At 47.7% G+C, this 22229-nt stretch overlaps 1 protein-coding gene across 1 annotated transcript; it reads right to left on the reverse strand.

The window, feature by feature from the left end:
* Positions 1-2621: 2621 nt before the first annotated feature.
* CSRNP1 (cysteine and serine rich nuclear protein 1) lies at positions 2622-16140 on the reverse strand. Its single transcript, XM_054171386.1, has 5 exons — positions 16034-16140; positions 8682-8877; positions 6084-6343; positions 5452-5748; positions 2622-3744 (listed from the first exon to the last, which is right to left on the reverse strand). The coding sequence occupies exons 2-5, from the start codon at positions 8851-8853 to the stop codon at positions 2761-2763; spliced, it is 1713 nt and encodes a 570-aa protein (XP_054027361.1). The 5' UTR covers positions 8854-8877; positions 16034-16140; the 3' UTR covers positions 2622-2760.
* Positions 16141-22229: the final 6089 nt, after the last annotated feature.

Here is a 22229-nt window from a genome sequence, read left to right on the forward strand (position 1 = left end):
AAAGATATACATAAAATATAAGGATATATTTTGTATATATTTTTACACATATAAAATATGAGCACATATTTTATACACATAAAGATATACATAAAATATAAGGATATATTTTGTATATATTTTTACACATATAAAATATGAGCACATATTTTATACACATAAAGATATACATAAAATATAAGGATATATTTTGTATATATTTTTACACATATAAAATATGAGCACATATTTTATACACATAAAGGTATACATAAAATATAAGGATATATTTTGTATATATTTTTACATATATAAAATATGAGCACATATTTTATACACATAAAGGTATATATAAAATATAAGGATATATTTTATATATATAAATATATATATATATATATGCAGAGAAACCCAGGAATGTTACAAAATATATTAGTGCCAATAAATAGAGACCAGTACCAGACTTCCAACTGTCAGTATCTGTGATGCAGTCTGAAGGATAGAGACTACCACCTAGGAGATAACTGAAGGGGATGTTTTTTGTCCAAAGAAACAATGACAACGACAAATAATAATAATAATAATTATATATATATATATATATATATATCTCCAGGAAATCCTCCATCTGCCAGTAGTATTCCTACAGTTGCCCTCCTGCCCAGTGGGGAGGTCCCCGGAGGCAATGCTTTGTGGGAGGATGCAGTGGTGAGCGTGGGGTGAGCCACCCGCTCCTGACCGTGGTGGGTCAGCTCCGCTTCCCAGTTGACCAATACCAGAGAAGATGGTTAATTAAATAATGGTAACAACGATTAAAAACTCCCAAACAACCCAGCTTTTGCCATACTTGTACACCAGATGTTTCCTGAATTGCCAGCAGGTTTGCATGAGGCACCTGTGGAGCAGCAGGTACCCAAAAGCACCATCCCTGTCACAGCTCAGCCGGTGGAAAAAGCCTCAAATAGATGACTTATGGGAATTTTTTCACCCCCATTTGGGTGGCTCTGCAGCCAAGGAGCTCCCACAGCAGCAGGGCTGGGGGCTAACCCTGGTGCCAGTAATGCCAGGCATCATTCCCATCACCACACTTCACGTTTTCCAAGTGCACATTTCAAGCTGGAAGGTTTTAAAGTCGTTTGGGTTTGTTCTTCATACTGCTGGCACTTCGCGTACCACTGACGTACAGACTTCACGTTCGGTTACACCTTGTGGCCAAACAGTGTCATGTTCTTGGACTGATTTCAACAGCAAAAGGCCAAGAGGGCCTCTAATATCCTTCCTAAACATGATTTCCTCTCATTTAAAAAAAAAAACCCCAAAGCTTTCAAGTTTTTCAGCTTTGTCTTGAGGCATTAATTTTTCTTCCCTCTAAAATCACACTCAAAGGGATAAGTAATCCAATAATCTTCCTATCCATCTTACCTATACATTTAAAAAATAGTATAAATGGTCTTATCCACCAGATTTTGGAGCTGCAGTGCTCTCAACACTGGGGAATCCCAAGGAGCACTTGTTGAGGAGCATGTGCAAAGTGTTGCTGTTGCTGGCTTTGCTCTCCGACACCCCCACCATTAATGGTTCCTCTGCACATTCCAGGCACCGTAATTGATCAGGAAAGATCTCATGGCCAAATCCTTAGGAAGTTTAATAAATTAGAAAATAATTTATGAAAAAGGGTCTGGTGTTATTTGTTTTGTTGGTTTGCTTTTAATAGCTAGTTCATGTTATTTCTTGACCAGTTGAAGGCTTTGTTTGTGTTGCTCTCCATGGCAGCATTACAGAGCTCAGACACCATCACTGTGTCTACTAGTGGGCTGACAGAAGTCAAAAGGACATTGCATGAATGTTTCTCCTGTCCCTTCCTACTCTGCACTATTAGAAATGTAAAGTGAAGACCAAACAGCCAACATCTTTCAGATTCAGAAAAATGAAACCCAGGGTTGTCTTTAGGACAGATGCTGCTGAAGACCTTACCGCCCTTCCAGGTCGTTGAGAAACCACAGTGCTATTCACGTACTACAGGTAGAAAATAAATAAATACAGATATATTATGCCAAAAAAAAAAATAATAATAAATGATGATTGTACACATAATACATCTGAGGTATTCCCAATTTAAATAAGGGTTCATGCTAGTTCAAGCTTCGGTGGCTAGTTAACTTCTGGACCTTTAGCAATAAATAGATGAAGAACGATCGTGTTGTAAAGCGCATGGACCTCTTCCGCAAACCTTGTCTGATTCCACCGCAAGAGCGACGCTGGGCCAAGCCCTTAGGCAAACCACGGATTTTCACAATAAATACAGTTTCAAAACCAGGCTGTCTTAAAAAGTCCCTGCAACACTGAAACGTTTCTAGAAGGGGCTGCGTGTGTACAACTGGCGACGTTAGCGAGGAGCATTTCTCAACAGGTCTTCTCATAAAAAAAAAAAAAACCCAAACCCAAAACACAAGGAAATTCGTAGGCCAAAGTCTGTTTCCCTCCCTCCCTTCCTCCCTCCCTCCCTCCCCACCCCAAACCATCAGGAAAGTTTAGAAATTTTTGCACAAACAGCGAGAGAACTGATTGTAGCTGCGGTATGTCAAAACGTCTGAAGTTCTACAAAGACCAAAAATAGTTTGTTTCCTTAGAAAGTCTCTCGGTGGTGGTGGGGGGGTTGTTTTTTTTTGCCTCGTTGCTTTTGAGTAGCCCATCGTCCTTTCACTTTGAATTTTGCCCATCCAACTGTTCCTCTCCCTTCCTTTCAGCGCGAGTCTTTGCCACCTGAGCCACGCGGGCGTTTCACACTTTCACCGTCTCCATCAGCGACGACTTGATGGCGTCCTCCAAGAGTTGATTGTCTGTGAAGGGGGCTGGGGTTTCAGGGACGGATTCGGACAAACCAATGAGGGACTCCAAGAAACACGAGCCCTGGTCTCCAGCTTGCGGGAAGCCAGGGAAATTAGGCAACTGAAACTGTAACGCTGAGAAGTTATCAAGGTTCTCGTACTCCTTTAAGGAGTTGTAAAGGGGTCCCAAATTATAGTCTGAGAAGGACTGGAAGAAATCCAAGGAGTCAGATGAAAGGCTGAGGTCGGCATAGCTCTTGGAGCAGGGCTCTGCTGGGGATGAGGCGCAGCAGGACAGCCCATCACACCGTTCGTGGGCAGCATCCTCCAGCAAACCCCCGCTGTCCTGGTTAGCATTCTCATCCAGGCACTCAGAGAGGTGGGACAAGTGGCCAGGGACAGGCTTGGCCTCGCTGCTGTGGTCCTCAATGAAGAAGTCAGCAGGGTGGAAGCAGCTCAGGTCATCCTGGCCATTGCCACCCTCCTCCTCAGCATCTGAGTCGTTGAAGTGGAGGATGCGTGCCAAACCGTCATCATCCACATCTGACTGGGATTTGTCAGAAGGGAGGCTCTCGTAAGGCTCTTCCAGGTCCTCACTGGGATGGGAGGAGATGGAGGAATCTGTCATGTCACTGCTGCAGCTGTTCTCTCCCAGGGCATCCAGGTCAGGGCTGAACTGGAAGGCAGGAGCCAGTGGCACTGCACGCTCTTCCAAGGAGCCCTTCCCTGCTGCACATCCCAAAGGCGAGAGCCGCTCCCGAAAAGGAGGCTCAGCCTCCACCACCTTCTCATTGCTCCGCTGCTGCTTCTCTAGCTCCAGCTTCATGATGGTGTGGATGAAGTGAGTCTGCACGCGGGCCTGGTTGAACTCAATCCTGCCCTCGGTGTTGCCACAGCCATCCTTGGTGCAGCCGCAGGGGAAGGAGGTGTGATCCATCTGGCACAGGAAGAAACAAAGGCAGAAGGTTAGGACCAAACCTGGCAGCACTAAATTGAAACCACTTGTAGCCTACACCCTAGGAAACCAAATACCAGCTGAGGGGTTTAAAAGCAGACTAAAAATATAATAAAATACATTTTAAAAGTTGGACTTCTGTACAATCAAAGAAAAGTTAAAAGATTCCAAAAGTCAGATGAGTATGAGCCAGCAATGCGTCCAGTTGGCCGAGAAAACCAACAGCATTCTACCCTGTATCAGGAAGGACCAGGAGGACCATGGAAGTGATTGTCCCCTTATGCTCAGCACTGGTGAGGCCACACCTTCAATACTGTGTTCAGTTTATTGCCACAAGAAGGACATTGAGGTGCTGGAGTGTGTCCAAAGAAAGGCAGCAAAGTTTGTGAAGGGTCTAGAGCACAAATGTTAGGAGGAGCAGCTAATGGAGCTGAGGTTGTTTACTGGAGAAAAGGAGGCTCAGGGGAGACCTTACTGCTCTTTACAACTACCTGAAAGGAAGTTGTAGTGAGGTGGAGGTCACTAGTAACAAGCAATAGAACAAGAGAAAATGTCCTCAAATTGCACCATGGAAGGTCTAGGCTGGCTATTAGGAAAAATTTCTTCAGCAGAAAGGTTGTCAAGCCCTGGGAACAGGCTGCCCTGTTTAAATACCTAGAGGTACTCAAAAGGCATGCAGATGTGGCCCTTAGGGATGTGGGTTAGCAGTGGACTTGGCTGTGCTAGGTTAATGGTTGGACTTCATGGCATTAAAGGTCTTTTCCAGCCTAAACGATTCAATAATTCTGTGGGGAAAAATATCAAAATATCACACTCCAAAAGGGGACACAAGGGGGAAAAATATGAGGTTTTATATATTGCATCATGATATTTAATACCTCCCTTGTATTGTGAGCTTCTGCCCCTCACTGAGCCAAGGACAAATTGCCTAACAGGCGACTGCGGCGCCTTAATGTCCCTGTTAACAGCAGCCACTAGAGGGGGACTGGAACACACACACGGAGCACTTGTCTGTCTGGGTGTCCCCACCTTGCACAGCCCCCAGTCTGCAAACAGCACATGGAGGGAACGAGTGGCACCCAGAACAGGGAATATAGCTCTCCAAGCACAGCTGGGCAGGCACTCATGAAAAGATAAAATGAAAAATATGGTAAATTAATGGAATATAGAGGGATTATCCCACTTTGCAGGTGGATCTGCACAGCTAGCTGGGGACTGATGACACTCCCATGTTTGGTTGAGTGTGCTGGGAGTGGTGACACACAGCAAGGGAAAACAAAGAGGAGAAACCGCAGCCTCGTATGAAGAGCAAGCAGCTTTCATTTGCAAAGACATTCCCAGGTGGCCCACCTCCAGCAGGAGACCAAGCAGATACAGGGCCCCTGGGAATGGATGAGGTAGGCACTTCCAGGCTGTGAGCTCAGGCACATCCTCACAGCTGCAGTGGCAATGCAGGGATGGCTGCATGTGTGACCTGGGGAGCAGGCACTTTTGAGCAGCGTCTGCTCTGCAGCCTGGGGAACATCTCCAAGAGCTTTTCTCGCTTACTTTGCTTTGAGTGCAGGTGGGAACAGATGCATTTTACAGGCTGCCCTAACTTTGACCCGCTTGCTCAGAACCCTGCTGCTTTAACATAAACATCAACTGGAGCTGCAGCTTTTCCCCTGTGCCCAGAGGCGAGGGCAGTACCTGACATTTGATGCCTGCCAAGCTGCAGCTGCAGGTCTCTGGGTCGCAGACCTCCCGGCAGTCACAGCCGCAGTCCTCCCGGGACAGGCGGATGTTGTGCAGCTCCCGCTTCTCCTCCTTGTCGATTTTCTTCACCCCCATGGCTTTTAGCAGTGCACGTCTCTTCTTGGCAGGGTAGGGCTGAAGGAAGAATCCATCCTCTAGGTCCATGTTGCTGACGTCGATGTCGTCGTCAGAGATGTCTTCAATGGTGAGCTGGTTAGCCTCCTCTGACTCTTTCGTGCCATTCATGGTTAGCTAAGGGCAAAAAAATAGACAAAGCATTAAGGACCTGTTGGGAAGTCAGGAGAAATAAAAAAGAAGATCTGCCCTCCCTGGTGGCTGACCCCAGGACCAATATCTGTGTCAGAGCCCCCAAAGACCTTAAAGTCACCTGACATGTGGAGTTCAGTCACTTCTCAAAGGAAGAGAACTGAGCTGAAAATCCCACACTGGAGCCTGCGTGTTTTGGAGACTCAAACAGGGTTGACGACTAATGCCCCCAGGTCTCAGAGAGGCTCCTACTAAAAATGGGCCATTTACTAATGATATCCACCAGCTCCTCACCAACCCAACCCCACGCTCCTACTCACTTTCCATTTCAGCGCTTCCAATTTCTCCTCCTTTAATTTCTCCTCGAGTTTCTCACGACGAACATTTTCCTGCTCCTTTGAAAACTCGGCGAGGGTGAACTGCCGGGAGGAGCTGTGTTTGCTCACCATCCCCAGGGTACAGCCCCCGCGACTAGGCACGCTCGTGAACCCCTGGCAGCGTGGGAAGTAAAACACAGTGACCCGGTCAAACTCCACATTGTTCTTCTTTAGTCGCTTGGATTTCTTCAGGATAGACGTGGCTAAAAATGCGGGGAGAAGGGGGGGGGTGGGTAAAAAAAAGCACAAAGTCAGTACTGCCATCCTGCAGGCAGGTTAGAAATATTATAATCAGGCTGTAAATATTACAAACAGGCAGGCCCTGCAATTATTCTCTCAACAGGGACATGACGGGACAAGGTTAGAACGCTGCTTGATGGCTTGTGGCGTTTTAGGATCTAACGCTTCTAAGGTAAGATGAAGATGGAGGAAACTAAGCCAAGGCCTGATGCAGTGGAGTCACTGATCAGATTCACCCTAAGAAACGGTGGCTGCTGCTTCTCCTTCTCGCTTGACTTCCTCCAGGAAACATACATTTGCTTATTCTTCACATGCAGCAGAGCATAACGAACAAGCAACAAACCATCCTGCATGCCTGTCTTGCTCCAAACTCTGCCCCACGTTCAGGAGCTCATGGTCTGCTCCCAGGATGGCAGAACACTAAGACTCCAGCACTGTGTGGCTCCAGTTTTTCTGGCAGGGCATACAATAGGCAAATGAGTGGTTTTCTGGTACTTCCTTTCACCATCCACTGGGAGGAACTGTGAATCCATAGCTCATTCTCCAGAGACTCATTTGGGAGCAGCTGCAAAGATGTTAATCTCTATGCAGGTGATCCCAGGGTAAACATGGCAATACATGAGTCTGGTTTATCTTAAACTGCTGAAACATGCTACACACCATTTAAAGCAGAGGCTCTCTAGAGATACCTGGTTCTGCACATTTGCACATGCAAACATAGTAGATGAAGGTGGACTAATTAGTCAGGGCAGCTTCAGAGTCAATGAGTTTTCACGCATGTGGCTGACCATGGAAAGCAAAGCAAAATGCAGCGGCACTGGGTTACAGAGACGCTTTTGGTGCTGTCTCAGGAACGAGAGCCAGCTGCACACAAATTCAGTGGTGGGTTTTTTCAGTTCCATTCTCTGCTGGTGCATGGATGTCTGGGTTGCCACTGTGGAAAACATGGGATGAAATAACCCAGAAATAGTGGCTCTTTGGATGGCAGAGTCACAGGCAGCCCCGCTGTGGGGAGGCAGCCAAAAACCCAAGTGAGCTTGGCTGGTTTGCCTGGCCCCAAAGGCTAAGAAAGTGCAAGATGGGAGAGTTAGCTGCACCTACATTTCACAAGTCTCATTTGCCAAGAGACAGCATTTCAGTTTCATATTAAAAAAAAAAAAGGGGGGGGGTGGGAGGGGAGGAAGAAAAAAAGTGTTCACCCAGCTGCATCAGCAGCTTCTGCTAAATAGCTGAGAGTTTCACACTGGGCCCTGCAGTGGCTCTGATGATATCTTTGCGCTGTGCGTTGCATTTTCATAACAACCTTGAGTCAATCTTCTAAAACATTAGCTCTTTATCAAAAGGCAAGTTCACCACCACCATCAGCTATCAGCTGAGCTGCTGCACTTTGGCATTTGCTCTTCTCTCCCTGCACCCCTCCTCCAAAGTGGTTTTCCCGTTCCTGACCCTTTTCCAATTGAGCCAGAGAATACAAAAAGTTCATTGTTATGCCACAAAACCTGGGAAGACAAGCAAGAATGAGACTCTTTATTATTACAAGACTTCTAAAGCCTTTTCAGACCACTGTGTGTTTGTATATGTCTGCTAAGTGGACCTTAACTGCTATATACAGTGGGTGTTCAGTCTAATTTACTAGGCTGGACCACTTCTCCTCTGTGAAGATGCTCCCCTATTGTATTTTTTATTCTTCCCTTCACGTGGCAGAAGGGAAGGTTGTAAATTTCTGTATCTGTGTGTTTCCCTAAAAGCTCTCAAAACTGATATTGCTGGGAAAACAAAGTAGCATTTATCTGTACCAACAGCGGAGGCAATGTCAAACGTGTCATGTTCTTTGGCAAAGTACCCAGCTTATGGAGGAAACGAGTTCTGAAATGGCAATTACACCACTGGTTAATAATTTTTTAAACTCAGCCTTATGGGTCTTTGCTGTCTGTTCAGTTTTTGCCTATGGAATAACTTGGCAGGGAATTGAAGGGTGGTGGGATCATCCTACAGCATTGGCTTCTGCATTCCTCTGTACATCCAGGGCCTTAGGTTTGTGTTTCTGGACACTTGGACTTCAGTAAAAAAAAAATTATAAAGGAACAATAAATGCCAGGAGGAAGGGTTGAGGAAGACTACCCTAGGAATGCTGGCTGATTTTAACACCAAGATGCATTGGTGTAATGACAGGGAGCTGGTGTTACAGCCGCTTCCCTCTATAAAGATGTGCTCCAAGCGAGTCTCTGCATGGTGATGATCCACCACCGTGCTACCAGAAGCATGTCTGATCCCAGGAAAGGGGCTGCTAGGGATACTCACGAGTGAAGCTTGGTGTTAAGGCAGAGCTGAGCTTGGGCTCTCCATGGGAGCTCTCCTCATCTGACTCCCAGCCCGAGGATGCTGAGGAGGAGAGAGGGGAGCAGGAGGAAGAGGAGCAGTAGGTATTGTCATCCCCCAGCTCTTCGTACTTCCTTTTCAATACTCCACTCATGGTGATGCTGTATTTTTCATATAACTGCAAAACAAAGGAGAAAAGCAAAATCAAGCAAGGGAAATAGTAGCAGTTTCTGGTGACAAGCAGGATGGCTTTAACCCCCACCAAGGCTTCTCCACCAAGTCAGTCCACCTGGCCATGCAGGTGCAATGCCAAAAAAAAATGCTCCCCCCCCCACAACCCACTCCTTCCCACCCTTGCTCTGCACACCTGCTGATCTCTCTCTCTCACTGTACCACGCTGCAGAAAACCCAACTACCAGAGACAACAAGCTGTCCAGAAACCAATTCAATCAACACAAATGTTATCAAACAATAAGTATTACATTTTGCTTACTAATTCTTTTATGTTAACTCCTCACCCAGATCGCTTTATATGCAGTTACAGCTTCAACGTCTTGCTAATTACAAAAATAAGCCAGTTTGCAGAGAACAATCTGTTGGCATGATTTACTTGCTACAGCCCCCTGGGGAAACAGACTTATTAAATGAAGCACTGAAATACAAATATATCAGCTGTGAAGAACAGCCCTTCTCCTCACGGTGCCTTTCATAGTCAGTCCCCCATTCAATAAGCTATTCTTGTTTAGGCTGGGTGATGTATCAAGCATAGTAGCAATTAAAAACAATGCAGCTAATTAAAAACAAAGGAGTTCTGTACTTGCCTAGATTCCTAAATTTCCTGCATGCTTTTCCCCTGCTCATTTTAGGAAAAAGACAACCAAACAAAAACCCAAACCCAAATCCAACCAACCAAAAAAAAAAAAAACCCCACAAAAAAATAAACTCTGCTGCCATCTTCTAACCTTTGCTTTTATAAAGCTTGTAGGGTTTTTGTCCTCCTGAAACAGATACACACTTTGTCTACAATAGGATAATGGATATCAAAGTCCACCTAACCTGGGATGCTCTTGCATAAAGAACAGATTGTTTCTCCTTTTAGACATTGGCAACACCACATCAGATCCTCCTGCTTCTGCAGAAGTCACTGCCACCTTATTTTGAAACTGGTGAGCCATACCCAAAGCTGACAACCAAGCCACTGCTGGAGGAGTGACTTGCTTTGACTCCATGCATAAAGCACTACCACAGTGGGGAAGATGCTGTCCTGGCCCAGAAACTCCTTCCAGCGAGGAGGGAAGACACCCAGAAATGCTGGCTTCAATAAAACCAGAGGCAATACACAAAACCTAAAGCATCCCTAGAATTTGTATGACATGGGGACAGGCACATACAGCCCTGGGATGGTGAAAGTGCAGATACCGGGGTGCCAGACACCAGTGACGGGAACCTGCCAGCTGAAACTCCTCCACCAGCTAAATTGGTTCTTTGTAACCGTAGCACTTTCTCACTCTCTTTTGCATGTCTGAAGTTAATTTAAGTCTCTGACAAAAAAAAAAAAAAAAAAAAAAGAAAGAAAACAACAACAAAAAAGAAAACATTAAACCTTCCTTCCCAACAGCCCTGAGCAGACAGTACAGAAACCACAGAGGCTTCAAACTCTCCCAGTGATGGGATTTTCAACATCTCGACAGCACAGCACAGGAACATGTAGCAGGACAGGAGCACACACTGTGCCTTCAAAGTCCTGCACCAGCCCTCCTTAATTATGTTTACCAACAGCTTCCCCAGAGACAATAGTCCCCGAAAAGGTCAACAAAAAAAAAAGCCCTGGATGAAGCAGTTCCTCAGCCTAAAGTTAATCATTCACTGCAATGTGCGTCTATGGGGGCCACGGAGAGGCAATCCCCTCCATCCCTCCTCCTTCTCAGCAGCCCTGGAGCTGCAGGTGGTTTTGCCATGGAGGGGTGATTGGTTATTTGGTCTTAATCCAAAACAGATGGGGAGAAGGTGGATTTGGCCACCCTCCAGCCTCAGCAGCACATGTCCTACCTGACACCTGAATTAACCCCTTTCCTGCCTGTGTGCTGGCAGTGCAGAGCTTGCAGGCAGCCATGATGCCCAAGCCAGCTGCCTGGCTGCATTTACAATCATCTTCTCTTTCTTTCTTTTTTTTTTTTTTTTTTCAATTTTAAATTCATAAAACCTTCTACTCTGTCTCATACTTGCTTTAAGAAACAACCAGGAGCAAGGAAACCCTCCAAATCCAGGGCAGGAGTCCGAATCAAAGCTTGGGCTGCAGCCAGAGCTTTGCTTATCCCAGGTGACCCTATCATCCACCTGGAGGGGCCAAAAACTTTGCAAAAAGATCCCATATGTGGCTTGAAAGAGCACCAGTTCATGCTGCAGAGCAACGGCTCACTGCTCCAAAGCACACCTCCAACATTGCCATTGAAGTAAGCCACTGTTTAGCCACTGAAGGGAGAAACCAACTCCCTGAAAAGCCTGTAAGACAAAAATGCCCTCAGAGATGTGATGTTTATCACATCCAAGTGACACAGGAGACACTGTAGGGTAGTGAAGCAGCCAAGACCACACTGCTGAAGGAAGGATAACTCCTAGGTCCAGACCAAAAAAAAAGCCCACAAAAAAAACCCCCAAACCATACCTGGCATCCATTTCCGCTGGGAGCTACCTGGTTTACACAACCCCCAGCAATGCAATAAAGGAGACATGGTGATGCTGCAGAGCAATGCTGCCCTGATGCTCAGGTCACCTGCATACCCAACAGTGCAAACCCATCACGGGCCATGGCACCATCCCCCTAAACCACACAGCGAGAAAAATATTGCAGCATTTTCTTCAAGCCAGCTAACTGAACTAACACAACCACAAAGTCAGAGCCAAGGCAAGCTGTGTAGAAAATGGTGCCATTTAATTTATGTATTTTGAAAATACTATCAGTGCTGATCAACCATGTCTGGCAGAAGAATGAAGGGAGGTGTGTGCATCTCCCATCTATCAGAATATGCCAAATGCATGGGGGGGGAACACAGAACCACAACAACTTTTTGGCACACTGTCATATTCAAAACACTGATTGTTTTGTTAATGCAAAGTAGGTGCCATGCAAACATAATTCTCAATTAATGGGAAAAAGCTGGTGAACCTGTTGCCCACCAGCCAAAACATTAATTCCCCCTCCCTCCACAATGCCTTCCCTCCCTTCGCTGATTTATAGCTGTGACATCTTCAGGGTGATGTTTTCATATCCTTGTCAGGAGATACAGGCCATGTAGTGGGGCTACACCCATTGATGTCTACTTGCATCCACCCCCCAAAAAAATCCTCCAGACAGGGGTTTTGCTGTCAAGGCACAGACAATCCTCTGTGCCCCTCCCCATCCCAGCATTTGGGAGCAGAATTCACACCAGTGATTTGGATGCTGCCTTGAAAGCCATGTCGCTGAAAACGTTGCCCACCCGGCCAAAAACACCCAGAGGCCAACTCACAAACTCCACAAATAATCTTAAATCCACATTGATGGCTTAAAAAGAAGTCAGAAAAACGTGCACAGCAGCTTAGGGAAAAAAACCCTAAAATTACAAATCTCTCTCTCCATGCTTGTCATTGCAAATCTCCCAGGCACCGCCGAGCACAGGAGTTTACCACCTTCTCTCTCTCTCTCTCTCTCTCCTTTTTTTTTTTACATAACCTGAAATAAAATAATCCTATCTTCCTTTTAGTTGCCAAAAAAGACATTCTGTTCTTGGCTAAGACTTCTTACTCATCTATTTTACTGAAAACAGCTTTTGGAACAAGTACATAATGCAATGGATCAAACCCGCAGGAATTCCTCTCTGGCACCAGAACTCCCACTATCCTGGGAATACTTTCTAACAAATATTTAGCCCAGATGTGCATTCCTTTCTTTTGCTCTCCCTCCTTCTTTTTTTTTTTTTTTTTTCTCTCAAGCATTAAAGTTTGGGTGGGGGGAGGTAGTGGGGTAGCTGTCTAGTTGGGGGGGGGAAGGGAATTGAATCTGCAAAGTCCCATTTCTGGCGCTCGGCAAGGCGCAGGGTAAAGCCCTAATGCACTGGAATGTGAGGAATTAATGTTTTAACTATCCTCCTCTTGGACGACGTCTCGACAGTAAATATTTCGAGTAATTTAGATTTAAGAAGGTTTGGCATTTGTTTAGCCAAGCGCAGAGGAAGGCAGCTAAAACCCCTACCAGTGTCCAGTGACTCTAGCTGTAAGAGGCTGCACGGCGAAGATTCGTGGCTTCGTGCATAAGTGCGTGGAGAAGATGTTTTGGTGTATGTATGTTGGGGCCGTGTGCTTTGCACAAGGCAGAGGAAAGCAGCAGGGCAAGGGAGGCAAAGGAAACTTCTCCCAGCAAGTCCAGCAGCTGTGTTTGCTTGTGCCACAACTCCCATGGTATTGTAGCACACCTACGAGCAAGGGTATCATAATGCTGGAGGTTTCCATCGGTGAAGATTACTTAAGAAGGGAAGGATCCCAAATCTGTGCATAAGCTATTGTAAGCCAACTTTCTTCTGCAGAACAATTTGGGTAAAAACAAACAAACAAACAAGCCCCAGACACATTAAAAACACCCTTCAGTGCAAAGCCCTAAAAAGCATTTATTTTCCAGTGACTTTTTGAGCTGGTTTGCTGACTTTACAAGCACAGCCATCTGCCTGCAGCCTGGGAAGCCAAGGTGGACTCTTGCTGGCACACCAGGACAAGGGCTGGGGTGCCGGGAGCGAGTTAACAACTCTGCCGAGCCGTGAGTCAGAGCAGCTCCTGCTCCCTCCCCCAGAGCCACAGTGGCTGTGCAGGTCTAGCAGGAGTAAATATTAGTTTAAAAAACACCAACCACATATTTTAGCCAGGTACGGCTCCAAATGCAACTCGTGGAGCTAAACCTGGGGGAGTTTCTGGGGCCAGTGTTTATTTGCACACTGCTGTTTATTGTCAGACAACTTTGGTGCAAGTATTACCAAAAACTGGTGCTGTGCCGAGTTTCCCATTTATCTGTAGCAGATACTTGATGTCTAACAGCAGCCGTGATGCCTGTAACGCCTCTGGGTTACTCAAATAATCAGCGTACTATCAACACTGATTCACTGCACGTTCGTTTAACTATTTTAATTCTTTGCATATTTTCTTAAGTGGTTTCCCCAGCACCGCTGTGACAGCCTCCACGATGACAACATTTCCTAGTTTCAGGGCTGACCTGGCCCACGGCAAGCAGGATCATCCCATCAGGACCCTCCAGGCGATGGTCCCGTGTGTTTCCAGCTACGCAAGCTGTGCTTTCCAGTTCAGACCAGATTATTTTCACCCAGCTGGGTCTAAGGTTTCATAACCTTGCTTGGTTTAAAAATAGCCTCTGCCTACTATGCAACAGCAAAACCCAAAGTACCCCGTGCCACAGAGCAGGAGCATGAATCAGTTCACAGCACCACGAGTTTATCCTCTTGCCAGGGACTGAACAGGCAAAATGCCTTCCCCAGGAAGAGCATCAGAAGCATGTACTCCATCTACTAATTTTCAAAAGGCCACAATGCAAAAGGCTTTTAAGATTTGTCTATCAAGCCCTTACTTCTTGCTGACAGCTTGAAAGGTAAATAAGAAACATTAGCAAATACATTAAAGGTTATCTGACACGGCCCAAATGAAACGAGGTTCAAATGTACCCAGCGCAGATTGTGCTGCAATAAATATGAAAACAGCAAAGTGTGCTTTGTCTAGGAAAATCCTCTATTTGATTACACCTCATGAATAATTCACACCAGGTTTCCATATTTGTCCTCCTGTAGGTACACGCTGTGCGTTACCTTGCCTGCTATATATACGCACGCGTTTCCTGTGCTGAATTATTAAAGGCTTGCCGAGAGCTGCAGAGTCTCTCCACACGGAGAGCAAAAGCACCAACCCGGCCGTGCCCGAGCCGGGAAAGGTTGGACCAGATGATCCTTGAGATCCCTTCGAACCTACGATTCCATGATTCTATGAAAATAAAACTCTCCAATCTCATCTGCAAACTGCTGAGGAGAGGGGAAAATAAAATTCTCGTGGAAAAAAAAAATAACTAAAAAGTAAATAACTGCTGATGAGTTTGCTTGTAACGAATGACAAGACTTCGAGGTTTGTAAATGGCCGTGAGGGTTTTTCCTCTCCATCCCACCGAGGCGCTGTCAGTACAGACGCTAGTAAAGCCGGGCTGCTTTAGGAATGGGTTGTCCCCCTGTGTCGCCTCTTCCTACAGCGATATTATGTAACTGAGAGGTGACAGACACTTTGGAGGATGCGGAGGGGAGGAGGGAGGCAGCATTCATAAAGGGGAGGAAAAAAAAACCCAAAACCACCACTAAAAAAAAAACTTAGTAGTTTTGTTGTTGGTTTGGGGGGTTTTGTTTGTTTGTTGCTGTTTATCTGGTGAGATTTTGGGGGTTTGCTTTTCTTCTTCTATTTTTTTTGTTTTCCTTTTTTCTTTTTCACTTTTTCCTCAGGTGCGCTGTGAAAGCCTCCGATTTTTATTTCTGGAGGCGGCGGGACGGGATAGGAGGGGTGCCCGCTCCCCGTCCGTCCTTCGGTCGGTCCATCCGTGTGCCGGTCGGTAGGTGTTGCTGTAGCGACGGGAAAGCATTCCCGGTCGGGAGGACTCGGGGAAGAGCGAGCCGGCAAGGTTCTCCCCCCGCCTCCAACATCCTCCTCCCCACCCCCCCAAGTCTTTCTTTCAACATCAGAAAATTTGAACCGCAGCCGTAAAGATGGAGAAAAGCCTGAACTGACAGAGGGGAAACTCAGCGCTACTCCCAATAAATATATCGGCATTTCTATGGATAGATAGCGCTGCGTCTTCTGCCGATGGGAAGTGCGGGAGAGCCGGGGGCAGCCCCGAAGGCCCCCCGAGGAACGCGGTCCCTCTGCCCTGGGGGCTCTCGGACCCTCACGCCCGGCTAGACTCAGCCCCAGCCGCGCCGGGCTCCTCTCACCCCCGGGCAGGAGCGGCCCGGCTAGACGGCGCCTGGACGGCGGGGGAACCGAGACAGACCCTCGGGACAGCGGAACACCAGAATACCGGGACAGCGGGACGGGCTCCGATTCGGACCCCCGAAGCCGAGCACTGCGCCGGACACTGCACTGGACCCCGGACAAGCAAGCACCGATGTAGGTCTGAACAGGTCGACCCGAGAGCCAAGCACCGCGCCGGACACTGCACCGGAGACCTCTCAACAAGCAAGCACCGAACCCCGACACTCGATTCCGGACGGAGAAGCACCGAGCCCCATCCCGGCGCCGGCTGCCCCCCCGGCGGGCCCTACCTTGGCTGCTGCGGGTGTCGGCGCGGCGGCTCCGGCTGCAGCGGCGATGGCTGGCGCGGCGGCTCCCGCTCTGCCGCTGCCGGGGCCGGGGCTGCGCCGCGCCGCGCCGCGCTGCCCTTTTTCGTCAGTGGAAAACTCCGGGCTCTGACGCAGGCGGTGACAGGCCCGGCCCGGCCCGCCCGGCTTCCTGCCGCCCCCCCAGGGGCGGGGCGCTGAGTCAGGGCCGGCGGCACGCACCGCCCCGGCACCGGCACCGCGCTGCGGCGGGCCGGGGAGCGGGGGAGGGAGTGGGAGTGTGTGCCCGAGCACCAGGGGGTTGGGGAACCACAAGCGGGCGTGGACTGCAAAATGGGTATGAGTCTCACGGGGAGTCGGTGTCCCGCAAGAGACTGAGTACCCACAGGCACAGCTCGGACCCCACAATGGATTTTGAGCACCGCAGGGTGCTGTGGACCCGCAAGGGGTTGGGAAGCTGCAGGCACAGCTTGGACCCCACAATGGATTTTGTGCACCGCAGGGTGCTGTGGACCCGCAAGGGGGTTGAGAAGCTGCAGGCACAGCTTGGACCCCATAATGGATTTTGAGCACCGCAGGGTGCTGTGGACCCGCAAGGGGGTTGGGGAGTGGCAAGCAAAGTCTGAACCTGGAAACAGATTTGAGGACAACGGGGAGTTTGGGACCCACAAGGGATGTGGGACCCACAGGCACAGCTTGTATCACAGGAGTGAGGCACCACAGGAATTTGGACCTCACAGTGGTTTGTGGCCCACAAACAGACTGGGCACCAGTAAAGGATTTGGACCTCACAGGGGGTTGGAGGCTCACAGGCAGGGATTTGATCCCACAACAGATTTGTACACCACAGGGAGTTATGGCCCTACAAGGGGGTTTTGGGTTGATGAACATGGGTTGATCCCTGAAGGGGATTGGGGAATCCATAAGGATTTTGGTATTCATGAGTGGGCTGGGCTCAGAAAGCCCAGCAGCAGCTACAACAGCTTCAAGCCCCACAAGCAGTGGACCCTGAACGGCCCTATGAGAAGTTTGGGGTTCACAAGCAATATTTGACCTCTCTGGGGAATTTGGACCATTTGAAGATGCTTGGTGCATAGCACCAAGGCCTGGCCCCTGGAGGAAATTTTGGGTCCACAAAGATTTGATCTCCAAAAGGTGTATGGGCCTTATAGGCAAAGGTTCATTTGAACCAAACCAAGAGTATTTGAGCCCCCCAAAGGATCTTGGACCACCAGAATGAGTTTGAGCCTCACAAAAAAGAGTAATCCCAAAGGGGATCTCTGAAAGGAATTTTGGCCCTGTAAGTGAGGCTTGGTACCCAGAAGGTCCCACAGGCAAGAGACATGATGTCTGGGGGAGTTTGTTTCCCAGAATGTCTATGATGGGGGGAGGATGCCCAGGAGCTTGCACCAGGTCACCACTCAGCTCTGGTCACTGCAATGTTCATCTGAAGATCTCCACATACTTTCTCTTGACCACTACAAGCTTTCAGAGAGGTACACTGCTGGGGTTGGATCCCTTGCAGTGGTAGGCAAGGTGCAGACTGATTTGGCATTGTCCAGTTTCAGCACTTAGCTGGATTTTTACTCTGCACCTGGGGCTGGGCCAGCAGCCATTGGCATGGTCAGAATCTCGGAGCTATGAAGTTGCCTGCTCTCAGTATGGTTGTAGCGCAGCAGTACTCCACAGGGTTTGTGGAGCCAAGCTGCAGGATACCCTGTGGAGGTCAACAAAGTGGGAGGACTTGTCTCTGACTCTGCAGAGGATCGTGAAGATGACCATATTAGGGTCTCCTCAAATCCACCTCTGCATCCAGCCTCTAAGGGGCTGCTCACCCTCCTAGGCCAAGATCCTGCTTGCCATAGCTTCAACCCAAAATCATATAGTCAAGTTGGTTTTGCTTTGGCCGGGAAGGTGGACAAGGTTGGACTGGGGTGTGGAGGTGTTTCTCCAAGCACACATACCTCCATGCTTAGTTGGGAGCCACTTTACTCCAAAAATGCTTCCCACAGAGTGCTGAGAGCCGGAGTGCTGGCATCTCTTTCTAGGATTTATTATTTTGCTTGTAAGCCTCTTGGGATGCCTTTCATCTTCTTCTTTTATTTTTGAAACACAGATGTCTCATTTGAAACATTCCCAATCTGACCATGAAGAGAAGAAAAGATGAGGTGAGAGCTTCAATGTTTTACAGCTTTTAGTGTAAGCCACTGTGAAAGTTTCACCCCAAGTCCTTTCACCAGTGAAAGCTTTCAAACTCTGGAGCTAATATACTGGGGGAAAAAAAGTAATAATATGGACCTGAAAAAGGTCCTCATTAGGGACCTTATTAGGGTCCTCATTAGCACTGAAGCCACAGCCAATTCAATACCAACATGTAAAATGGTGCCATCAGGAGTTCTGCTTCTATAGCCAGCATGTGTGAGTGATTCCTGTGGACAGGGTAGCCCCACCAGTCGTTCTAACAGCACCACTGCAAAAACAGCAAAATGTAGTGGTGTGCAAGCGTGAGCAACCAGGGTGGACTGAGAACATTGTCAAGCTGATTTTGCTGATGTGCTTCATTTTGTTTCCGTGCCCCTGTGGTTGCCTCATGCTTTTCATCTGATGGCTGAGGGAGCTGGGGTTTTTTTAGCCTGGAGGAGGCTCAGGGGAGACCTTCTTGCTACAACTACCTTAAGGACAGTTGTAGCCAGGTGATGGTTGGTCTCTTCTCCCAGGCAACCAGCACCAGAACAAGAGGACGCATTCTCAAGCTGTGCCAGGGGAGCTTTAGGCTGGATGTTAGGAAGAAATTCTTCACAGAAAGAGTAATTTGCCATTGGAATGTGCTGCCCAGGGAGGTGGTGGAGTCATCATCACTAGAAGTGTTTAAAAAGAGCCTGGATGAGGCACTTGTTGCCATGGTTTAGTTGATTAGATGGTGTTGGGTGATAGGTTGGACTGGATGATCTCAAAGGTGTTTTCCAACCTGGGTAATTCTGTATTCTGTATCTCCAGGTGCTTTACCCCAGTACCCCTGGCTCACCTCCCTGTGTCTCCAACACCTGAAAGAGTGGTGATAGTCCAAGCTGTACAGAAGCACAGGGGGGATGAGCTTACTTCAAAGATGCAAATACTGTGGAGGCAATACATAATGTAGATGGTGCCCTGATGACGGGTGGGTCTTGTCTTTGAGGCACAATGGCCTTCCTGAATATACTGGTGTACAGCTCCCCATCGCCAAAGGAGCGGTTTTCCTGAGGTTTCATTTACCATGTTTGGACATGACTGTGATTAATATTTCCTAACAGGAAGACGTCATGCGTGCAGGCTTTCCTCTTCAGGGTTTGGGTCGAGGGTGACCAAGTTCAGGTTATACGCTGGCTCCTCACTTCCTCTGCGTCGGAGGCTACACCCTGGCCAGTTGCTGTCTCCCTGCCAGCCTGGCAGCTGCCATCCACCCATCACTGAGCCCAAAACAGGTCCTGGCGTTGGGCAGGTCTCACTGCACAAACCTTGGGGAAGTGGAGAGCAACTGGGACCAGTGCATAGTATCACCTATCTATACACCATGTCTGTGAAAGGAACAGGGGGTCATTGACACCATCCATGAGCTGAGTTTGACATGAAAACCAGAGTATGGGGGAAAGGCAATATCCTGGAAAATGTTTGCAAAGGCTGCCAATAACCTCCAGGTTACATATTTTATCTCTTACTAGTTTGAATGAAAGTAAAGCCACTGTGGGATAGTGACCCATGTAAGGCAGAAATCATCTAGGGGTTCAATCAGGCAATGAACAGTTTCTGCCCCCAAACTGCCCATATTTGTGTGTGTGAAAGAAAAGAGGGGTTTGAAACAAAACTTTGTTTTAAAATAGACATAAAAGCACTACTAGGTAAATAATTGGAAGCTTACACAGAAGAATAAATAGCCCTCAACCAAAATAAAATGTTTTCCTGTGTAGGTTGAATGAAATATTTCAGTTTGACTCAATGTTGTTGTGTCTTTGAGCCTCCTTCCTCCAACGAATTAATTCAAGGGGGGTGGGGGGAGGGGAAATATGGTTCTTTTTAACCCCAGGCAGGTTGGTTTGGTTTTTAACATGGCTTTAGGATCATCCTCCTCTCTGTGCAGCCAGAGAAACTCACAACCTCTGCACCCAGGAAAGCCCTTTCTCCTTTGGCAAAGGCTGCTGGCAGCACTGGCCTGGAGCTGGTTTCCCTGGCTGGGTGCCATGTGAGTGCTGCTCCAGTGGGAGGAAATTCCCTGCTGACTGGCTGCAGCAGGGATAAGTGTCCTGGCAGAGAGCTGCAGCCTCAGACCAAGCACAGGGATCAGGGAGCCCAGCGGGAAAGAACCCAAGGAGGATGCAGCATAATTCAGAGGGCAGCAAGATAAGAGGCGTGAGCTGGACAAACTCTGGATGTCAAACTCCTGGCTGCCTATTTTGTGCTTCCCCCAGAGGCAGAAGTGCTTTCCCTGGAATACAAAGCCCCTTGGTACTTAGGGATAGATAAATCAGGAATATCTGTGCTTGGAGATACAATATTTTTTTCCTGGTTTTATGTGCACACCAATGAGCACAGTTCTGAAAGGGCTTATGGGCTGTATCCATCTGTGGATGTGTTTCTAGCAACTGTAGCAACCCATTTGAGAATGAAGATACAGGGACATGGGAAAAGAAACCACCACTGAACCAACCCCACTTGAGCAACCACATATCCAGCATCACCCCCAGCTGGCCCCGTGGCTCCGACTCACCCTATGGCCCCAGCTCCTCCTGTGTCACATTCAGATAAAAGGAACACTCAGCTTTTATAACGTGTTGTGCAATCGTGCTGAACTCCTGTGGCATGGGCTGCCTGGTGCCAGGCCTCCTTCCCATCCCAGATGTCTGAAACACAAGTTGAACAAGGGCACTGAGTTGTTTCAGGCTTTTTGTTGTGGGTGGGGGGTTTTGTTTATTTTCTGGTTTGGTTTGTTTTGTTTTTTTTTTTCCCCTGAAAGATGGATATAAAAGTGGCAAATCAAAAGCTTTTCTTCAGCCATACCCTGGGCTGTTCACCTGTACTGGGAACTGTGCGAGGGATGGGGACTTTACTGACTGGCTCCGGCCATGCAGAGGTGACAGAAGCTGTCCTATGATTTCCTCTTTGATTTTACATCAGCACAACTCCATGAGCTTCTGTGAGGCTGCTCCTTGTTCAAGCTGATGCTGAAAGACCATCAGATCCATAGCATTTTAGGCCCTATATGCTCTGTTATTCTATACCTGCTGGGTAATTCTTTATGCATTTATTGAAATGTGCTTTCTTCACGCATTTTGCTATGCTCTCAGTCCTTGATGCAGACAGGAACATTGTAATATGGGGCTTTCCTTAATGTACAGGCACTCTGTGTGCCTGAGAGAGATGGAGAATGTGACCTCTTTGCAGGGGAGGGCTGATATAATTGTTATACTCCCAACAAACATGCAAAAATCATCCACCTGAGTGAATAAGTGTTAATTGAAAATGCAGGAATTGTGAGAGCACTGTGTAGTTTCAGGCACTTGCTAGCAATGGTTAGAGGCAGGGAAAATAAGTATGACACACAAAAAACCCCCCAACAAAACCCAAGTGTGTTGTTATCCATACAGCTGAATTCAAGTGGGGCACCTGTGTCCTCAATTAACCCAACTAATTGTTCACTTTTGGTATCACCAGAAGCCCTGGCACCAGGATCTGGAGGTGGGAAATACAGGAGCGCTGTGTTTTTTGCTCCTTGACATTGCGTGTGTTGCCTGCTTTGGCACTGAGAAGTCTCAAGTGATGGGACTGTTACAATTTCTCTTTCAAGGGTATCTCTCTCACACAATAATTAAATCTCTGGCTTTCAAGAGTAATTGCCAATGACAGTGCCTCCAAAGTTGCTTTTATTGCTTGACTGCTCTGTCTCCTAGCAGAAAAAGCTTCTGGAAAAATAAAGAAGGCAGAGAAGAGTTGCAAACAGCAGCAGAGGCAAGGGGCAGCCATACAAACTCCATCCTTCCCCCCAAGTAGGGATAACAACTGTCCTAAACATCAAGGCAGCCCAAAATACGTCAGAATCCCAGATTCCTAAGAGGCTCTGAAGGAAATGGTAGCTTACACTACAGCTCCATCATTACCAGGCTCATTGGAAAACAGTAATTTTTCAGCGCTAGGACTTGTCTCCTGCTCC

Source organism: Dryobates pubescens, chromosome 21 (assembly GCF_014839835.1).
Source record: "Dryobates pubescens isolate bDryPub1 chromosome 21, bDryPub1.pri, whole genome shotgun sequence".
Classification (NCBI taxonomy): Eukaryota; Metazoa; Chordata; class Aves; order Piciformes; family Picidae; genus Dryobates; species Dryobates pubescens.

What these genes read in the sequence shown, in the direction of transcription:
- CSRNP1 (XM_054171386.1), bottom strand. Translation starts at nt 8,853, where the DNA reads ATGAGTGGAGTATTGAAAAGGAAGTACGAAGAGCTGGGGGATGACAAT. An exon ending in CTTAACACCAAGCTTCACTC is followed by an intron (nt 6,344 to 8,681) that starts GTGAGTATCCCT and finishes CCGCATTTTTAG; the next exon opens with CCACGTCTATCCTGAAGAAA. An exon ending in TGGAAGCGCTGAAATGGAAA is followed by an intron (nt 5,749 to 6,083) that starts GTGAGTAGGAGC and finishes TTTTGCCCTTAG; the next exon opens with CTAACCATGAATGGCACGAA.